The sequence below is a fragment of the Gordionus sp. m RMFG-2023 genome, chromosome 1 (genome assembly GCF_954871325.1).
Source record: "Gordionus sp. m RMFG-2023 chromosome 1, tfGorSpeb1-WG-v2, whole genome shotgun sequence".
Lineage (NCBI taxonomy): Eukaryota > Metazoa > Nematomorpha > Gordioida > Chordodea > Parachordodidae > Gordionus > Gordionus sp. m RMFG-2023.
Genome location: NC_088775.1, coordinates 26,368,079 through 26,390,993, shown reverse-complemented (window position 1 = coordinate 26,390,993; position 22,915 = coordinate 26,368,079). Strand labels below are relative to the sequence as shown.

The window sequence follows — 22,915 nt, the reverse complement described above, 5'->3', positions numbered from 1 at the left end:
ATCTCAGTCATTAATTTTTTTGTCATGGTTTTTATAAAACATTTTTTTAAAGAGATCTAATATAATTATTTTAAAATATGATCCATTAATAGAAATACAAGTTATTATAATCAAATAAAATTAAAAATATTCTTCGTATAAAATTATTTTAACATAAATAAATAGTATATATATTTTTATCAATAATAAATTAAAAAGTTTAATAGTCCAAAGATTCCTATTTATATTTAAATTGTAGCAAAAATTTTGAGCTAATTAAAAAATTTTTAAAATCCCATTTTTTACCAGTAAAATTTTTAGATAAAAAAATAGTGCTTGATAACTCTTATTTTTGTAAAATTAACTTGTTTATTTTTCGATCGACAGTTTTAGTGTTTTATGATAGATACTGCCAAATGCAGTACCGAGTGAATTAGTATTTTGTTTTTTTCATTTGAATAGAGACCGCCAAATGTATTCCTAATTAATCAACCAACAAAGTCGATTCTCACCCCTACCCCCTTCGATAATTTTTTAAAAATTTGCATATACATGACTAATAAAAATGTAAAATTTTACTTTTCTAATTGGTTTACTTATTGAGATGTCGTCTATCTTTAGAAACGCTAAAATTCCAAAATACGCTATATCTAATTTAAAATATCTCAAAAAGTAATTAAGGTAACATCATAATTTAAATTTTATTAAATACTCTAGAATAGTCCTTTAATATGATATAAAATTTATTTTATTAAAAATAAGTCTATTACCAAAAACCTGAAATTGAAAACCGGAAATGGCTATAAAATAAAAATTGCTCTTTTTTCAAATTTTCTTTTATAGATAGCCATTATAATTCCTAATATGTACAAAATCCTAGATTAGTACAAATACTGGACCAAGTGTAATCACATTTTTAATATAAGTAGGCAATATTATGTGAATAATAGCATTAAAACTAAAATCCTAAAAAATTAAAAAAACGAAAGATAACATTTACCAAATTGTATTGTATTATTTTAAATATAACGCAAAGTGCCTTAATTTGGAAGCATTATAAGGGGAATAAATAATAAGATTTTTTTAAAAAGTAATAACGTAGCAACTATGACAATAAAAAGTGAGTTCAATAGTCTCTTCACCCCACATAGAGGTCGAATAAAACAAAATTTTTTATAAACCTCTACAACCATTACAATAATTTTCATCAAGGCAGAATGGCATTTTTTGCAACTGCACGTGGCAACTCCTTGCGATAGTTTATGAATTATTAAGATGTATGGATTTATATAATTATGCGGGAACTAATATCCCGGTGATTAATTATATATTTGTCAGCAACATTGAATATTTAAGAATGGAAACCAATCTCGAAAATAGATTTTTAACGGCCAAACAAATTCCTGACACAAAAATATAATGCATTTATTCCAATGAAAGAAAAAATGGAAGTCAAATTTTATTCTAATTCATTAGTTTATTTAAAGTATGATATTATTTAATTAATATGTTTATTATAATAATAATTTCCCATTGATATTTATGTAATATAAATAATTTTTAAAACTATTATCTTTCTAAAATAAAATAGCTAAACTTATGTTAAATAACAATGTCTACTAGTGCTGCATAGGTAATTTTTCTAACTCGGCCCGATACCAAACAAATTTTTTTTTATTTGTCCTGACACCTATTTTTTTATTTTCTTTTTATTTAAAAAAATTACTATATATATTTTAATAAAAATGATATTTATTAACGAGTTTAGCCATATTACTTATATTTAAAGTGTAATACTTTTGGCTCAGGCTAGGATTTTGTACATAAGGTCTATTTGTAAAAAAATTTAGAAGAAAAAAAAGCAATTTTTAATTTATAGCCATTTCCGGTTTTTAGTAATAGACTTATTTTCAATAAAATAAATTTTATATCTAATTAAAGGGCTATTTAATAAAATTTAAATTATGCTTATAGCTTAATTACTTTTTGAGATATTTAAATTAAATATAGTTTATTTTGGAATTTTCGCGCTTTTAAAGATGGCCACATTTCATGAAGTAAGCCGAGTTGGGAATACTACCATCAAACAAATTTTAAAAAAATCGAAGAGGCTCGGGTTGAATTTTCAGTTGATTTGATATGGAGTGCAATATATTTAAAAAATCGTAATTTTCGGAAGTCGTTTGCCAATTCGCTGGGTTAGAATCCAGCAAGGATCATTCTTTTCTGAAGCCAACTTGGTGGTTCCGTCCTTGGAGGATGATATATTAGATCGGATTCTAAAAAAAATACTTTTGGCAGTTTTTATCAAAGCAAACATTGTGAAATATCGATTCATTCGGTTATTGCCTTTGGCGGTGCTTATCATTTACCTAATTTGGTTTGAATAATATACTATTTTTTTTATAAGTAATAAAGTTTGAAGTAGCCTTAAATGGTAACTAACATTGGAAGGATTAACTTTTTAGCTTCGTTTTTCATAATCTTCAGCTTAATATATTTTAGCATTTTTATTGTGGGTATATAAAAATATAGTACTGAGGAATATTTGTTTAAAAAAATTATTTTGCAAAATGGTAGATATTGAACACTATAATATTCAGCCGATATTATATTTAAAAAAACCAGTATACTAGTATTTTATGCTACCATTATCGCGTAATTCTCAATTATTAATATAGTAATCAATAAATTCGTTGGTTTTTAACCGAGAGAAGTATAAAATTAAAAGATACATATATTTTTTATATACTATAATTAACTTTAATTATATATATATATATATATAATTATATTCTAGCATATAAGACTCAAAATTATTAGTAAAACAATTATGGTCATGGCCATCAAATTATATATATATATTGATATTAAAACAAAGTAATAACGAAAAAAACAATACATTTAACGAGAATGAAGAAGACACGAATCAAATTATAACTACTAACAAAATATTTAAGTGTGAATATTTCTCCAAAGTCGGCGTGGTCATGTCAGAAAATCTTTTCCATTAGAGACCCGGAGTGAACCGTAACGAACCGTTAAACCATTATAAACCGTTATAAATATCAGAACCGTAACCGATAAAATTATTTTTTGAAGGAGTAAAAAGAACCTTTATAAAAAAAAAGGTTAAACCGGTTCAGTTTTTATATTTTAGGAATCAAAAAAATTTTAATGTCCAGAGTAATATAAACTTGCTTTTATAGTACTGATGGTTCCCGCAACACAAGTTTCTGTTGAAAGGGCCTTTTCGGGGTTAAATTTGTGTTATCGTCACAACAAACAAATATGATCCATTTATATGAGAAAATATATTACATATAATATATTTAAAAATGAGTTATTTTAAATCTTATATATATTTTTTTTATATAATTCATAGATGCTTATAATAAAAATAAATTAGACGATGGTGTTGCTTCAATAAAAAAAATATTTTTAACCGTAATGAACCTTTATAATAAGCTGAACCGAACCGAACCTTTGTAAATTTTTTCTTAAGAACCGTAACCAAAACGTAACCATTATAATTTTTTATATGCTGAACCGTAACATAACGGTTCGGGTCCCTGTTTTCCATGCGACCTTTAATCGGTATGTAAAAAAACGAACTTAAGTATATTGGACTGTGATCATCTTTAATATATTTTTAACCATTTTATTATATACATACTATTCAGGTGTTTTGGACAAAAAATAATATTTGGTTTTCCTTAATGGTGTTGGTGTGTAAAATAGAATATAAATTTGTTTATGAGGTGGTGATTAAATATGTAGTATAACTAATTTAAGGTTTTAATAAAGTAATAATAATGATAAAATATCTCCTAACTAAAAATAATAGACATCCTTAAAAAAATAAGGTACAACAAAAAAGTGCATTTTAACCGAAAAATGTAAAACATCCATATAATGAATTCGTTCGCCCGAGAATATTAAATACTAAAATAATTTCGATCAGTCATAACAAGCTAAAAGGATGGTGTATGTAATTATTTAAAATAATAAGCAAGTTGTTTGAATAACCTATCTAGGGAATTTGTGCAGGGATAGATATATTAAAAATAACAGGTAAAAAAAAATATTTTACGCGATGATTCAAAAATAATGAATGAGAAAAAATCGACAATAATCATAAATCACGTGTTAGGTCTACCATAGCCATTTGGTAAAGCTTAGCGTTTTTCCGCTTGAGTTCCTCGATTTCGCGAGCCAAGGCGTTCGCGTTGTCAGTCAAGTGATCGAATTCAAACCCGCCGATGATGTCGGTTTCAGAATAATCCTCGGGTTTTAGACCGCATATGGGTGAACTCCGACCTGGTATGGCTATGATAGGGTCGAATTCTCCGTTCGCAGATTCTTTTGTATCGGGTCGAGAGTTATCGAAAGATGGGTGCAAATAAGTTTGAAGGCCTTTTTCTGTCGTCTCGTCATCCATTAGGAACAACTTAAAACCGATCAAGGTCACTTCGTTTCCGATTTTCGTAAATGACAAACACGGGGAGAGATCATTTTTTTAAAAAAAAATATAGATATATAATATAATAAAACGCCCGATTAAATAATAAACATTTTTTGAGCAAATAACAGAAATCGTTAAAAATGAGATAAAACTCATTACCACTTTTTAGGCGACACCGATACCAAGATCGAATACCAAAACCGATATTAACATGGTATAAGCCGATACCAAATATTAAAACCATTACTAACATACCAAAATCGATGACCAATATCCAAAATAATTTGAAAATGGCTAAATATCAAAATCGAAAATATAAAAAGATTTCTATGGACCAGAATATAGGGTGTCCAGTTCAAAACTGTAAGTATAAAAAAATAAGTTGAATCAGGACACGATTTATAGATGAGGATTTCTTTTAAAGGCAAGAAACCAGCAGAAGTCAAAACTTTAGTGGATAAAAATAATCTTTAAACTCATCCTGATTTTTTTTAGCCCGGCCACAATTTATTTTTATTATTTTGAATAAGTTTTGGCTGTATTGTGCAAATTGTTTCAAAGGGAAATTGAATGATAAGTAAATGAATATTAAATTCCCAATTATTTGATTTTCTAACTCATCAATTGATATAATTTAATTTTTTTAAAAATTATACAATTTTTTCACCATAACAAGGTTTGAACTTATAGATTCTTTGTGTCCCGAAAAAAATAGGCCTGTTTCACATGCCCAAAATATTTATATATTTTTTATTTCATAGGAAGAGTAAGTAACGTCATTACCCCCTTCCCCCCCCCCAATAGGCGTAACGGCGTTATTGAAATAATAAAGTAAAACTAGTTACTTTTATTATCATAATATTTAAATAAGTTTTATTATATAGTAATATTTATTTTTTTAAATTATATAAATAAAAAATATAAAACTGAGTTTTTAAAAAAAAATTATATGTGTTTCTCATTTAATTCTTGATACATGTTTTTCAGATATAATTGAATCGATTAAATATTGTGGGGAAGTGATATTGATTGGGTTTTAGCTAGTAAACCTCGATCTAGATTTTTATAAAAAACGGCTATCAAGATTTTAATCAAAATAATATTATCTCAGGCTTGAGATTTAATCAAAAGGTGGGGAGAAAGGGTTAGCTCTATTCTGGCCAAATCTCGAAGTTTAATTTTTTTTGGCGAAAATATTTATTTATCCGGTTTTTATATCTGCGAAATCGAGGTTTTAATTATCATTACCTTGGCCTGAATATGACAAATAATTTCGGGTTCTAAAAATATATAAATGGAACTATTTACAATGTGATTTGCAATCTTTATTCTCGCAAAACAACGTTGCCTACAATTCCAGGAGGTTCAAGTCAGACAAGGACATAAATAGAAAGATTAAAAAAAATGTTTTTAAAGTCACAATAATCTAAAATCATTCCCTGAAATGTAAAAGCCTAAATAAATAAACATGTCGAGGGTGAACTTATATTGTCATTTATAATTAATCAATAGACTAGTAGAAGTGCATCTTTCAAATTATATTAAGTCCATTGATGAAATAAATTATGTTATCTTTTTATTATTCGTTATTTTATAAAAAAAAGTATTAACTCCCAAAATGTAACCTAATTGAACATGCATTCTTAAACATCTATTTTTCGTATAATTTATTAAAGAGTATTTCATGCTAGAAGTCGTCCGGTCTTGCTTCTTTCACATTTCGTTTAAAATTCATTCGATATTTTTGTAATTCTAAAAATGTTTTAATTTCCTTGCGTATTGATTATTTTTAATAAAATAATAATTTAAAGCTCAATTAATTTTTTTCTTAAACATCATTAGGCTACAAAACATAAAATCTTGTTAATTTTAATCATATATTAGGCCTAAAATTAATAATCGCGTGAAATTGGAAGAAATTAATAATTGAACGTTAAATGAAACGTGTACCATTTTTGGCTTCCTATCTATCTAGCGCACGCAGCGGGGGGGGGGGGCAGGGGGATAAATCCCTCCCCCCAAGCCAAAAAATGCAGATGCCAGATATATTTTTCAAAAATATTAATGTTTATTTTAATTAACATTTGTTAATATTTATTTCTATCTCATATTAAATATATATTTAATTACATTTATTTATCACATTTATCTATTAAGTTATTTTACCAATTAATTTAGATTTCAAGTTTTCATTGGCGTAATATTTACCTATTATTTTCAAATTTCTAGTGACGTAATATTTATCTACCATTTTCATATTTATAGTCAAATAATAATTTTTCTGTAACACCTTGTCCAACAGGGAGAAAGAAAGTGCAAGCTTGTCCAACGAGATGGAGTCTCCGCCATCAAGCAGTAACAGCTTTTATGGAGTTAGAAGAGCCGATTATTAATGCTATTACTGAAATACCACAATGGCCTGAAAGAAATATTTCCTCAGAAGCAAGAAAATTTTGATTCAATACTTATTTCGAATTTTTTTCCTCATTAGAATGTATTATTTAATTATACAACTATTTTATGTAATACTTTTCAAAAACATGGCATTGACTTGATTAAGATGAGAAAGCGGAGAGCATTTTATTAGAACTCAAAGAAATTAGGGCTAATGTTGAAGAAGAATTTCAATTTTATATGTTATTGTTGAGTCAAAAGGAAAGCTATACGTGTTTAATATTTGTCTCCCTCGACTTGCAGCAAGGCAAGCTCATCGTCAAAACATTATTATAAGATCAGTAGAAAAGTATTATAAAACTATAATCCAAATAAATGAATGGTTTTTAATTCATCATGCAGCACTTACCAATCTGCAGATATTACTTCAACAAAAGCCTTCCCAATCTTTTTCAAATAATGATAAAAAAAAAATATTTGTTTGATGCCTTATTAGCTGAATAACTATGTTTAAAAGATTAACTAAAATATAGTCCTAAATGCTATGGATGCTTTGTATAATTTCAAACACATTTTAGATTATATTCCCAATGTATTAAAATGATTATATATATATTAGCAACTCTTCCCATTAGTAAACTAATGAGAGAATATTCTCTTTTTAAAAAAGAATAACAGAGCCCTGCAGAGGTACCATTTGTAGGGCACGGCCCGGATTTTTTTTCAAAATTTTTTTCGGCCCGGCCCGGTGTAGCGTGTGAAAGTGATTGCCGTGAGATTTCGAATTCTCACACCATCAAAATCTCAAGGCTCATACCGTGTGAGAGTGATTTCATGAGATTTTGATTTTTATCGCTTCAAATACATTGGGGGCCATTTAAATATTCAGAATCTCACGGCTATTCAATATTTCAAAATCTCATGTATTTTTTTAAAATCTCACATTACGAATTCAATATGAATTAGATTTTCTCAAATTTAAAACGTCAGATTTTAATGTATCTGTCAAATTAAAAATATTTCTATATAATACATTTTAATTTGAAAAGAAAGGAATATTTCCTGTAATGAAGTAAGTTTTTAACTAACAATATATATTATATTTTATAAATATTTTTAGTGATAATTTTTCCAAAATAAATGAATTTTTTAAATTTTCAAAAAATAATTATTTTATATAAATTATTTATTGTATATCAAGGTGTATATTAATTAATAACAACAAATAATGTTATTTTGAAAACAAAATACAATCTACGCAATCTAAAAAAATTTATTGTGCGAAAAAATGAAGATTCAGATGAAAATGGTAATGATTTTTTCAAAATCACATTTTTTTATAAAGTAAAAAAATTTTTAGATACAAAGGTTAATATTTAATATTATTATAATTATTTTAAGTTTTTATTATAATGTATTGCCTTTAGATATTGGTTCCCTAAATGTTCAGCTTGAAGATGTAAATTTCCCACTTCGTACAGATTTTATCGATCCAAAGTCTCCCATAGTAGGTAATGTTATTTTTGATATATATTCAAATTATTTTTTGAATATGATAATTTTTTAAATAGCACATCTGGGTGAAGATATATGTAATACATTACCTATTGACAGTGGTTCTTAGAATGTTGGCTTTGAAGATGAAAATTTCCCACTTGATACAGATTTTATCGATCCAAAGTCTCCCATAGGTAATGTTATTTTTGATATATATTCAAATTATTTTTTGAATGATATGATAATTTTTTAAAAATATTTTTATAAGCAGCACATCTGTGTGAAGATATATGTAATACATTTCCTTTTGACAGTGGTTCCCAGAATGTTGGCTTTAAAGATGAAAATTTTCCACTTGATACAGATTTTATAGATCCAAAGTCTTTCATAGGTAATGTTATTTCTGATATGTATTTGATTTATTTTTTAATTAATTATGTATATAGAATTGGATGATGATAATATGATAATAAATAAATTAGAAAATATCCCTAGATATTTTTTTCCTACAACAAAAGCATGGAAAAAATATCATGCCAAAATATATGCTCTAAAGCCTCCCAAACATTGTCGGGATGTAGACTATGGTAAACAACTTGGTGAACCAACTATCTTGGGGCAAATTGAAGGTGATGGGAATTGTTTTTATAGGTAGAACATATAAATATAAAATTTTTTATTCTACTTTATAAAATTTCATTTTATTCTACTTTATAAAATTTAAGGCGATTAGTGTGGAGATCACAGGGGCTCAAAATTCCCATATTATTCTCAGGCAATGGTTGGCACAATTTATGCTAACATTTGAGATGGAAAAAGTAATTCAGAATTACATTTATGACACAAATAAAAAAATGGATATAAAAACGTATATCGTAAATAATGTTATAACAGGACGGATATGGGCTTCTGACACAGAAGTCAGGGCTATGGCCACAATGCTTACTCCTATTTTTACATATTTAAAATATAATAATAACTTTGTATGGGCCCGATATGACCCATTTTATATTCGTGATAATATTAAAAAATTTTATAATAATTTTATTTATATAAAAAATGGAGGAAACCATTTTGAAAATATTTTTGATTGCAATCATTTATCTTCGCTCTAATCATTATTTAATACATCTTTATAAGTTTTAAATAATTTTTATTATAAAAATATAAATACTTCAATATTATAATTTATATTCCTCATAATATATATTTCTGCAATAATTTATCATCCATCTAGTCATTATTTAATATTTCCTTATTAGGATCAAATAATTTTTATTATAAAAATATATATATTTCATTCATATTATAATTTATATTCAGCTGATATATTTTTTTTATGAAAGTTGTAGTTTATAAATAAAATTCTATATATATATTATAATGTGCATTATATGATAAATAGTTATATCAATAAAGTTCTTCGTCTATTTGCTTATTAGTTTGTGTGACCCAATTCAAATATAAGTATAAAATATAGAGATGGATTTTTAAAAAAAATATTATATTAGGTAAACAAAATAAGCATTATGATTAAGTTAAGAATTTATCTTACCATTTCTTTGCATTATTTAAAAAGGGTAGGTAATGATTTTTAGAGGGTAGGGTAGAAAAGGGAGGTATCATAAATTAATATTGATATAGGAAATCTGAGGAAAGGTCAAATCTGGATAGTTATGATTGTAGTCTTCAGTTTTGGACCTATTTAAACTTAAATTTGTTTTATATTATATAAATTTCATATTGTGTAAATTATAATATTAGTAAAGATATTTTTACTTCCTTTACAAATAATAAATTAAATAATATTCATATATTGCCAAGGCAACCCACATAGCCTAAAATAATCAACCATATCACCCCCACTCTTTGGTATGAAATACAGACTAGATAGGCAGCATAGGGTTATAAGATATGCCGAATTTTGTGAAAAATAAAAAGAACAAAACAATCAGATTTTCAATTTAAAAAAAAAAGTATGTACGGGGATTCGAACCAAGATTTTGTAGGTAGGTAGTGTAACATATAACCAATAAGACTAATCTACATAATTATAATATTCAAGTTTATTTGTATATAATTATAAATAATCGACTATTCAATTATATGCAATTTAATTTATATATATTAAAAATAGAAATTATATAAATCCTTTACTTTATTGCTTAATGGTGTTTATTTATTTGATATATCCCAGTATTCGACTTATTAATCTAAAAATACAAATTGAACACTTGAAATGAAACAAATATATCTTGCAAAGCAATCAAAGATTATAATTAGACAGTTAGGGGTATATAATTATTGTCACTATATTATAATATTAGTAATTTTAAATACTTGTCATGAAAACTTTTACTTTTAATTTATCGCTTCAAAAACATTGGGGGCCATTTAAATCAAAATCTCACAACCCATCCGTGGGATTTTGATGGTGTGAGATTTCGAAATCTCACAGATCATTTTCACACGTTACACCGGGTTTAAAAAGAAATTTTCAGACTTGAACAGGCTTTTTTTAAAATAAAATTTTCAGGCCCGGCCCGGATATTTTAAAATAAATTATATTTATTTTTATAGTTAATTTCAAATATTTGGTTTTAAAATATAAAGCCGGAACCGGATAATTTTTTAAAAAAAAATTCACGCCCGGCCCGGGTGTTTTTTAAAAAAAATTTCGGGCAATTTCGGGTCCGGCTGGGATGTTTTTTTAAAAAAAAATTTCGGGCCCGGCCCGAGTATATTTAAAAAATTAAAATACGATCCGGCCCGGGAACCGGGCCTAAAGTTTTCTGAAAAACATATCTAAGAAGTACAACTTCTGAAAGTGGATTGAAAGATTTGGATCTTTTAAATATTTATAGGCATTTGACGCCAAGCAAGGATGAGTAATTGAAAAATTTGCTCAATCCCAACGAAGATTTTTTACATTGTAAATATAATATAAAATACAATTATTCCTAAGAAACTTTTTGTGTATTAATATTTCCAACATTTAAATTTTTTATACTTTATTTATAAATTTTAAAAGCTCAAAAAATTCAAATTTCTATTTTGGGTCATTTAAGTGATTCATATGGTGTAGGCGCGTAACCAATGGGGGGGAAGGGGGAAATCCCTCCCGTCGCAAATTTTTATAAATATCATTTTAAGCTAATAAAAATTTTACCCCCCCCCCCCACCCCCCAATCAAAATTTTACAAATATTTGAATATCAATTTTCCAACATATTATTCAAAAATATTAATAAAATGGAAAAATATTTAGTCAAAGAGATTGAAATCAAACGATAATTTATTTTATTATTATATATATTTATTTTATTAAATTCAAAATTAGTAGTGAGTTAGAATTAATAAGTATTTTTAATAATATTTTAATTATTAATATATATCTATAATTTTTTAAATATTTTTCATTTTTACTTCCATTTAGTAGAACAGAAGAAATAGAAAAAATACAAAAGTTAAATAAGGCTAAGCATGAAAAAAAGTAATGTGTCGTCAGAAGCGATATCATTATTGAATTCAATTGATCAATCAGAGTTTATCATTGCTGCTAGTTGCATCAATAAATTATTTTTAGCTCACTACTTTGTAGAAATTTACAAAAACCAAATTTAGATTTGGTTCAGGTTATTGATTTGGCGGAAAATATACATGAACAGGTAGATACAATAAGAATGAATGTTAGGCCATTATTGAGATGAAAATAAATATTGGTTCAACTGAAGAATATTATAAAATATCCATTTTCATCCCATTCTTAGATACTTTTTTATCGCAAATAAAAGTATGGTTTTTAGATAAAAAACAAGTCTTTTGCAATCTTCAAGTTTTATTACCCAAAGATCCTTCTTCGTTTTCTAATGCCACTATTGGTAAAATTAAATATTTAGCAAAATTTTATTCCTATGAGATTGATACTGAAATAAATTTAATCAGTGAATTCGAATTGTGGTATAAATATTTACTACGTTTAACTATTTTACCTGAGCATGCTATTGATGCGCTCAATCGGTGTAAAGAAACCTTGGCTCAATTTCCTAATATCTTGAAGTTGTTTATATTCTTGTATGTTTGCCTATTACAATATGTACGAATGAAAGAACTTTTTCCAACTTGAGAAGGTTGAAAACATATTTACGAAGTACTGAATCTCGGCTAAATGGGTTAGCTCTGTTAAATATCCATAGAGATTTGATTCCAACGACAACGAAATTCTTGATGAATTGGCAACATTCCCACGAAAATTAAAAATCACATTATAATTATAGAAAATATTTTGTATAATATTGTATTTGAAAAGAAGTTAAAAAAAACTTGTTAATTTAATTATTTTCTAGTCAATATTTTATACACACTACTATTAGTATTTTCAATAAAAAAGTTATGTTCTACTTATATTGTATGAGAATATAAGCTGAGGCTAGTTTTTAAAGCAAATTTTATAAAAAAAATGACATAACACTTTATTTCAACTTTATATTTAAAAAAACTTTATTAAATATATTATGCCTAACTTGAAATAATAAAAAATAGGCTTGTAATATCCATAAGCACGAATTAGTAAATAATAGTTAAAAATAGAAATATAATTATTATCAAATTATAAAAAATTTAATAGAATAGCTAAAACATAAGACCCGGCCGAAGGAGGGGGTAAAGCTGGCCGAAGGCCATGTAAAAGGGGTTTGGAGACGAAGCCCCCAAACCCCCCCCCCCCCTATAAGAAAATTCTGGATACGCCACTGATATGGTGGTTATATTCACTTTATATTTTTTAATTCACATTTATTTTATAGTTTTTTATGTGCCGGTTTATATATATAATTTTTTTATAATTCATATAATTTAATAGTTATTAGTCCTAATAAATTTATGCTTGATATTTTTAAATAACAATAATATTTCTTTAAAAAATTTATTATCCCCCCCCCCCCCAGACCAAATTCCTGTGTACGCGCCTGATTTACATTACATCATCGTTTTAAACGCAAAGTGAAAAATGCATGCTGGGATGAGCTATTAAAATATTTAATATTTTATAATAATTTTAATACATTCTGATTCTGAGTACATAATTTATAATAAATATACAATTGTTATTTTTAAGTTTGATTATATTAATAATGTATAGACCAGAATTAATCGTCATCAGCATCTGATAACATATAATACTTACCGAAACTGATTAAAATACTTTTTGAAGTGTTGTCGCTGAATACAAGTCAAATGATGTTACAACCCTTCTTGGTTTTCTATAGAAGAATTTTATAAGAAAAAATTTAATATAAATTATTCACATGGGAAATCAACGTGGCGTTATTGATTTGATATACATTTAAATGAATGAATCATATAACCAGTGGCGTAGATACGGGGGTGGTTTTCGGGTTTGGACCCCTCCCAGAGCAAAAATTTATTTTTAGATTATATGTTTAAAAGATTTAAAAGTGACTTTATATTAAATAAATACCATCAATATTTATATTTTTCTGGTTTTGATGTTTGTGGGAGGATATTATATTACAATATAAATTATTCTGGTAAGTACTATTATAAAGTCATTGAGAATAATCTACTAATTTATAATAACATAATGATGCATTTAAAAAATATATTTATTATATATTATCGAAGATATGGTTATGATTTGTAAGATAAACAGGCCAAAGGCGCCCCCCCCGCAGGTTTTTATATGTATGGACCCCCTCTAAGGAAAATTCCTAGCTACGCCACTGCATATAACAGCAATAATTATAAAAGTATCTTAATATCAATTCAATTATAAAATTTTACAATTAAAATTAAGCAGACCAGACCCGTTATGCTCACCTGATGGGTAGACTTGTACGGCTCATAAAGTCTGCGCAAGAAGGAGGGAATTGTTTCGCTTTCAACCCCGACCTGATTTGCGGCTAAGACTCGATTCAGCCAGGTAACTCCCTCCCAAATGAAATGCATGGTTGTCATTTCCGAAATGAATCCATTAAATACTGCCACATTTCAAGCGAATAAACAATTATTGGCATACATATTTCTTTTTAAAATAAATTTAACATTACTTTTGGTATCTAATGTTTTCAAGCACTGAAAGGATAAAAAGTTCCACGTTTTGATGAGTCCCGCTTCGCAGGCTGATATCAATTGAAATTTATGAGATAGCGTTTCTAATCCTATAATCTTGGAACTATTTAAAGAAAAATTATATGAGATTCTAAATGTCGGAAAAATCTATTTTAAACTTAAAGTGCAGCATTTCAAACATTTTAAATATCATTTTTGGGGGCTAAGGCAATACTCAATGTTTCACAAGTGTTAAAAGATAGTAAGCCAAAAATTGAGTGGTGGAAAAGATCGTTTTCAAAAATTTGGACATTTAAATTATATCGACTGCATACTAGTTTACATTTTAATTCGATAAATATTGATACTTTAACGAGCCCGTAATTAGGAAATATATCTCAAAATATTTATTTTATTCTCTAATTTAAATGTTATGCATTAAATCAAAATATTCAAGCAAAAACTTTGATAATTTAATGTATTTATCTATTTTTATTACAAAATATGATATGAAATATTTCTCACTTCCTGATTTATTTTAAAATTCAATTTACAATTGTGATATTCAAACAGACAAAAGGAAGAACAGAAAGGAAATGTAACATTACAGCTCAATTTCTCAAATGCTTTGTATTGGCATAGTCTTTAACCTATTATGTATGATTAAATACGAAAAATAGTTCGCAAAGTTTATTTTACAAAGCCTAATTCGTAAATATAATTTAAAAAATGTAGACGTGATTTACTTGTGTCCTTTATATACCAAACCATCTTTCGCAAAGTCTTCTTTAGAAGTCTATAAATCACGTAAAATAAATAAAAATTCGTATAAAAACCTAGACCCGGCCTGTTATCTGCAAATTTCCGATAATTATAAATAACGTATTTTTTTTACCACGCAAGTGAAATCAACTCTATATATGTCTCCCACGAGTGAACCGAAGAATAATTGTGTTTCTGAAGACCCGGAAGCGAGTTTGGTGAGAGGGCTGGGGAAATCTACGGAACATAAAAAGGTTCCCTTTAAAGCCAAATCATAAACCTATTTATTTTTATTTATAATTTTAAAATTCTTCACAAATTAGCGAAACTATTAAAGTGACAAAAAATAAATTGCCTTTTCCTTTTATAGAAAATTACGATCATAGAATTTATTATATGATTCTATTAAAAATTTAAAAAATATGGGTAATATAAACCGGAAAAAGAATATATAATTATTGATTGTATCAATACTCGGACCAAATTTCTTTTTGAATATTCAAGAAAAAAATAGAAATGCACAATATTTGGAGCAAAAAATTATGATCGATTTAAAATTGAAAATTATTCCCCGGAAAAAAAGATCCACAATAATAATTCTTAAAAAATAATTCCCCAGAATTGATTTTCTCAAAATTTTTAAATATTTTATTTGAGGATTTTTATTTCGTGGATATATTTATAGGGAATTATTTCTCCTATTTTATTAATTTTGTAATTTTTAATATCTTAAAAAACGGGGATTTTTTATATATTTTTTGTTAAAATAGTCTAAAAATTGAATTATTTATAATATTAATAATTTGAATCCTAAAAATATTATCAACATTACCTAATAAACATATATGTTGTAAAATATCTATAAATTATTAGGTCTAAATAGCCTAAAAATTGAATTATTTAATATTAATAATTTATAGATATTTTACAACATATATGTTTATTAGGAAATGTTGATAATAATTTTTAGACATAGCCCTTTTAAGAATAAGTAATTCATATGTTTGTATGCCCTTGGAGGCGGTCTTTGGAACATCTGTAATGTAAAGGACGGTGTCTTGAAATCTTATGATAAAGAACAATTAGATTTTTGAGTGGAATAGCCGACAGCTATTCATCGCCCGATTTAAAATTCTGAATAGTTTGACTGAGATATTGTTCTAATTAATCACTTGATAAGAGAAAATCGACGAACTTATATTTTTCATATTCAATTAATATTTTCTTATTTTTTTTTTAAATCAATCAACGTTAAAATAGAACAGTTTGAAAAAAAATTTGTGATTTCATCTTGAATGATTTTTTATGCATGGAAATTACAAAAATAGAGAATAAAATTAATTTTTTCAGTTTGAGATTTTTACTACATATTATTTTACAAAAATTCGTGTCATGTGCCATGCCAGGCCTAGATCTAAAAAATTCCTGCCATCCAGCCGTAAGCGGGCTTGAAACAAAAAGAAATCGATTTTGCAGATCTCTAATGCCAAAATTATTTAAAAATAACATTTTTAAAATCCGGGTCAGGCATAAATTGATCGGAATTTAAAAATTCCGACAGGGTTTAAAAACAATATTAAAAAACCCATACAAATCTTTTATTATGCAAAAAAAATCATCTTCTTTAAAAAAATTATCTAAGATTTTTTGCTCAAAATTTTTGGTGAATATTTTTTCCCCTCCAGTATTAATAATTTTTTAAATAGAATATTTTACATAAAGCTTCTTCTCAAAGCAAAAAAAAAGGGAATTATCTTTATTGATTGATAAACATAAAAAAAACTGTGTCCAAATTTAAATTAATTTTATTATCTTTTATATATTATATTTTATAATGCAGGGCTATAAGCAGATAACTAGTATTTATCAGTATAAGTTGATTAGTAAAATTTAACGGAACTGGCTCAGACAACTCCACAATCTAAAAAAAAATTTAAAAAAATATAGTTGGTAGAGATCTACAAGAGTATTTTTTTAAATTTGGTTAAAGCTGGGTAGGGTCTAATATTTGTTTAAAAAATTCAGGCCAGGCTTAATTATAAATTAATATGATCAATTTTGTGAAATAAAATTGATATATTTTACAAGAAACAAGGCACAAATATTTTCTTTGCAATTAAAAAAATATTACATTTTATTTATTTGTAGAAGACTAGACAAAAAGTGTGAAGAAAGGGGCCACTTATAAAATAAGAATGTTTAATGTTTTTTAAAAATTAGTATAAAATAAAATAACCCAAAATTTTGTGTATTTATCTATTGTTTATACCATTGTTTTTATTAAAAAAGAACTTATAATAAATTATAATCAGACTAATTTAAATTTCATTAATTAACCCTTCATTGCACAGATGGGATTATGCAGACCCCAGTCATTTTAAAAACGTTATTACTTAAAATTCTTTCAATATTTCTGCTTAAATCTTTTAGTGGCTCAATATTCTTGTATATTTATGCAAAATTAACTTTGATTTTTCAGCAGTTAAAAGTTATAAGGATGTTTTAGTTTAGGGTCATATAGATCCCACCTGTTGATCCATGTAACTTTTTCCCATGTTTTAGCATTGATATATTAAGCATAAATAAACACTTTTTTATATATCATTTTTATTAATTAAAAGTTATATTATATTAATATTTGAACCTTAGATAAACATTTCTACATCTTCAATTTTATTTATATATTTTTTTATATCACATTATGAAATTTTAAAATAATTTGTCACTTTTTTGACTCCCTTACAAAATCTGTCATATAATGATAGAATAAAATCAAACTATTATAATAGTTAAAATCATTAACCTATAGTTTATCTAATATATTTATAAAATATGAAGACTACAAATTAATTTGATTTTAATATACAGTTTCTAAATTAAGGTCTTAGGGTACCCCACCTATTCACTCGAGAGATTTTTTCCACCTGTGCAAAGAAGGGAACTAAGGTATCGATATTTTATCTCAGATCAATTCTCTTGATTATTGGTTGGTTAATGCTCAAAAGTTTCGAATTTTGACAAATAGTTAGCATTTGGCATTTCCTAGTGTTCCATCAGAATCAGTCTTACTAATCATATTTAAAAATATGATATTTTTGAACATAAATAATAAAATATTGGAAAATACAAAATATTAAGAGCGAATATATTACGATTAAAAAATATTAAAACTATATAAACCGGTATGTAAATCACAATAAAATATAAGATTTTTTATAATGATTTAAAAGGTTAGTCAAAATATCGTTCATAAATAATAATTTAATTTTGCCATTGCGCCAAATTTTTATTTATTTTTTGTGTTACGGACTAAATTTCGATGAGTAAAGCTATATTCAATCAATTATAAGATTTATACTTTTTATATAGTTTTTATTCTCTGTAATGAAGAAAAGGTCCTTTCATTTATGCTTTTACTAATTGGTATCACTGCCAAAATATACAGTAAATTTATTATATTTGGAAAACTTATAAAATATATTTTAGTGTATGCAATGCTTTTACTGTATTTCTTGGAGGATTATCTACAAAAATGAATCTTTCATAACATTTAAATTCTGAAATTAATTGGCCTTCAGATACATTTATATCCTCTAAATAAAATTTAGCTAAATATTTAATTTTTCAATCAAGATTTGACAGATCAGAGGGAGTTATGGGATATAGTATTTATAAATTATATAGAGCCATTTGATAAATCACATTCATTGATATGAGTCAAAATTAAAAAGTGGAATAAAAACGGTTATTTTATAATGATCCATAATTGAGTCTAAATTAATATTGGAACGATTTCTTTGTCGATGAAAGTCGAGGCTTATGAATCTCAAAATTATATAATTTCACTTTCAAAAATCACATAAATCTGAGAAATTCTTGGTCGATATTATTTTGGTTTTCGAAGTTGTAATACTAATTTCAGACAAATTCTATTTCTTTGAAAAATATTGCATAAATTGTGGTATAATAAATATTTTATTAATACATTCCAATGAAAAAATAGTCAGTCACATTAAATCTAATAATGTACCAGCTTCAGATTAAATATGTGTTTCAGGTGATTCTGATATTTCCACGGGCATACAAAATAGGCTTTTCATATCCAAAAAATGCTGTAACTGCTTGATGTTTGCAGGCTTTTTGCAGTTTCCTTTTTCATATAGCACAAGTAATTATATTTAACAAATCCTGTCTAATCGGATATTTGAATATATACTCTAGAAATTTTCTAATCATAATTATTAGTAGGGATAAATAACAGTTTTTTTGGTTGATAATATTTTCTTATATCCATCAGTGTTTATAGTTTAAAAAATGTAGGAAAATACATTTTAAATTTTTTGAGATAAAATATTAATATATAAGAAATCATTTAAATTAATTTTAACTTTTTGCTAATATTTAGAATAGAACATATAATTTTTGAAATAGAATGCTTGAAATTCACAATTCATAAAGTTCTTTTATAATTTTTCAAAAATTCTTGCTATGGGATGGGTGATTTTCCCCCCCCCCACTGGCTACGCGCCTGAGCTCTTAAAAAATAACCAATATTATAATTAGGGATGTACCGATATTTTTTATCGGATTAGATCGGGCCGATATTTTACCCATTTTAAAATATCGGTTATCAGCCAATATTATAAAATTTGCCGATCCGATCCGATATAAAATGGCGTCTTTAACAAAAATAAAATTTTATAAATTTTTTAAAAAAAGTTATATCTAAAAATTTATTTTTATAAATAAAATCGAAATCCATTTTTATGTATATTTATTTAAATAATAATAATTAATTAATAAACATTCTGCCATATTGTTATTTTTTTGCGCATTCTATTTATAAAGGTGTACAATAATCTCTTCAGAATCTGTTTTTAGTGAAGCTGGTGATATCGACAATTTACATCGCCGCAGGCTGACCTCTGATAAATTGGAAATTTTGGCATTTCAAAAAAGAAATCTTCGATATATTAATGTTAAATATTATTTTAAATATTTATTTCAAATTTCATAATATATTTGTGTTGCATTTTTGCGTTACAAAAAAATGCATTATTCAAATCGTAAACAAAAATAATGTTTTATTAAAATTATTAAGTTATTATTTAGATCCGAAAAAAATGCGTGATATTTGTAGATTTTTTCATACTTTAACAGTTTTAACAAGTGGGATGTAAAACTTTTTATTCTTCGCTTGGGAGACTATGTAAATGTTGATTAAAGAAAAAGGATATATAATGGAGAAATTATGATGCGAAAAATTATTATTTTTTGTTTAACTTAGATTATAATTTTTATTTATTTTTGGTTATGTTTTCACTTTATATTAATTATATAATTTTTAATTAATTTTTGGTATAAGTATTTAATAAAGAATTCAAACTATAATTTTAGTATATATTTTTATTTTATTTTTTTAGGTTCCAACTTCCTTGATATTACAGCTCATCCCAATTGTGACAATGATGTTGGAGAGAGGAGGCGACAGGGCAATTACAACTTTTCAGTTTAATGCAAATCAATATATACGGTGGGACAAGGAGACGTGTCAAACTGTATTCTAATACAAAAAAAAATTCCAGAAGAACGTAAGAAAAATATGTAAATAAAAGTAGGAAAAATATTTAGAGAAGTATTCTAAAAAGAAGAAAATTTATATTTTGAAATAAAAATTGGATAAAAAAGAGATTTAGATTTATTTTTAAAGATGTAGGTTGAAAAAAAAATTATTTTGATAAGACTATGTTTATGTAGGAATATAAAATCTAAAATTAAAAACAAAGAATTATAAAGGTAGCATTCATATTAGATAAGATATAAAGAAGTAGTGTGGTTAAAAAGTCGAGTTCTTACGACTTGCGACTCGAGTAGTAGTCGTAAGAAACGGCTCCGACTCAAGCCGATCAAGGAGCCGAATGAGCATACTCACTTAGTTGGCGCATGTAGTCAGCTCGCTTAGTCGGCTCGTGTATTCGACTAGTTGGGTCTGCTCAATTTTTTTGTTTTTTTATAATATCTGGTAAATTACTAAATTTTGGGAAAATGATTAATGTGAACAAAATTATAATAAGAATATGTTGTTTTAGTTTTTCGTATTTTTTTGGCATATATGGGCTAAAATAAGTATTGCTAATATGTTTAAATAAAATTTTAGTGAAGATGTACCCTAGATAAGTGACAATTGTCATAATCGTTGTTTTTTAAGTGTTTCGAATTTTTTTGACGTAAATGGGCTAAAATAAGCATTGCTAACATGTTTAAATAAAATTTTAGTGAAGATGTACCCTAAATAAGTGCAATTGTCATAATCGTTGTTTTTAAAGTTTTTCGAATTTTTTTGACGTAAATGGGCTAAAATAAGCATTGCTAACATGTTTAAATAAAATTTTAGTGAAGATGTACCCTAGATACAGGGTTTCCCATTCAAATAAGAAAATCATAATATTTTTTTAAATTTTTTGTCAATTTTTCTTAAACTTTTATTATTTTAGTTACTTTTTTAATTTATTTCTAAATTTTTGCGATTTCTTTACGTTTTTTTTCTTATTTATTTCTAACCTTTTGCGATTTTCTTTACTTTTATTTTTCTTACTATATCTTCTCTCAATTTATAAATTTAGGTCCATTTTTTTTAACAATTTACGTTTATTTTCGTCATACATACAGATATAATATTCTTTTTATGATTTATACATTTTAATCTTTTGCATACATTTTTAACCTTTTCAATCTGGTCATTTTTAATCTTTATTTTTTTGAGCATTTATCTATTTTTTCTTCTCATTTTTTAAAATTATATTTAAAGTTTTTGGCAGAATATAATTAGAATTGCTAAATTATATATTAATCGTTTGGTTTACCTTAACTGTAATACCAAACGATATTTAAATTAATAAAAAATAATCATTTTTAAATTCTTATTTTTACATTAGAAAATTTTTATTATTTAAAACAACAGGGAAGACAGACTAAATAAAATTAATTTTTTTTAAGTATATTTCCATGGATTTTAATTCGAGTTATTTATATTCAGTTGTACAATCATCACAGTCCCTACAAGAAATTGTATAAATCATAAAAAGTATATTATATCTGTATGTATGATGAAAAAAACGTAAATTGTTAAAAAATGGACCTAAATTTATAAATTGAAGAAAAATAAATTGAGAGAAGATATAGTAAGAAAAATAAAAGTAAAGAAAATCGCAAAAGGTTAGAAATAAATTGAGAAAAGATACAGTAAAAAAAACGAAAAGAAATAGCAAAAATTTAGAAATAAATTAAAAAGGAATAACTAAAATAAATAAAAGTTTAAGAAAAATTGACAAAAAATTAAAAAATATTATGATTTTCTTATTTTGAATGGGAAACCCGGTATCTAGGGTACATCTTCACTAAAATTTTATTTAAACATGATTTACGTCAAAAAAATTCGAAAATCTTTAAAAACAAAGATTATTATATAGGGTACATCTTCACTAAAATTTTATTTAAACATGTTAGCAATGCTTATTTTCGCCCATTTACGTCAAAAAAATTCGAAAAACTTTAAAAACAACGATTATGACAATTGTCACTTATCTAGGGTACATCTTCACTAAAATTTTATTTAAACATGTTAGCAATACTTATTTTAGCCCATTTATGCCAAAAAAATTCGAAAAACTTTAAAAACAACATATTCTTACTATAGTTTTGCTCACATTAATCAGTTTCCCAAAATTTAGCAATTTACCAGATTTTATAA

The 22,915-nt window shown here is 25.7% G+C and overlaps 1 protein-coding gene across 6 annotated transcripts in view; it reads right to left on the bottom strand.

Annotated features, from left to right (window-relative positions):
- Nucleotides 1–2,893: 2,893 nt before the first annotated feature.
- LOC135931221 (WD repeat-containing protein 18-like) overlaps nt 2,894–22,915 on the bottom strand; it is a 34,008-nt gene continuing 13,986 nt past the window's right edge. For 2 of the 6 annotated variants that reach the window (XM_065468177.1, XM_065468182.1), the window contains 4 exons: nt 15,299–15,445; nt 15,150–15,199; nt 14,403–14,527; nt 2,894–4,449 (listed from right to left, as the gene is read on the bottom strand). In XM_065468177.1, coding sequence (XP_065324249.1) covers nt 4,115–4,449; nt 14,403–14,527; nt 15,150–15,199; nt 15,299–15,445 — 657 coding nt within the window. In that variant the 3' untranslated portion in view covers nt 2,894–4,114. Of the gene's footprint in view, nt 4,450–12,326; nt 12,558–13,519; nt 13,596–14,172; nt 14,334–14,402; nt 14,528–15,149; nt 15,200–15,298; nt 15,446–22,915 lie in introns of all 6 variants that reach the window. The other 4 variants (XR_010572971.1, XM_065468178.1, XM_065468180.1 and 1 more) reach the window with 4 other exon arrangements.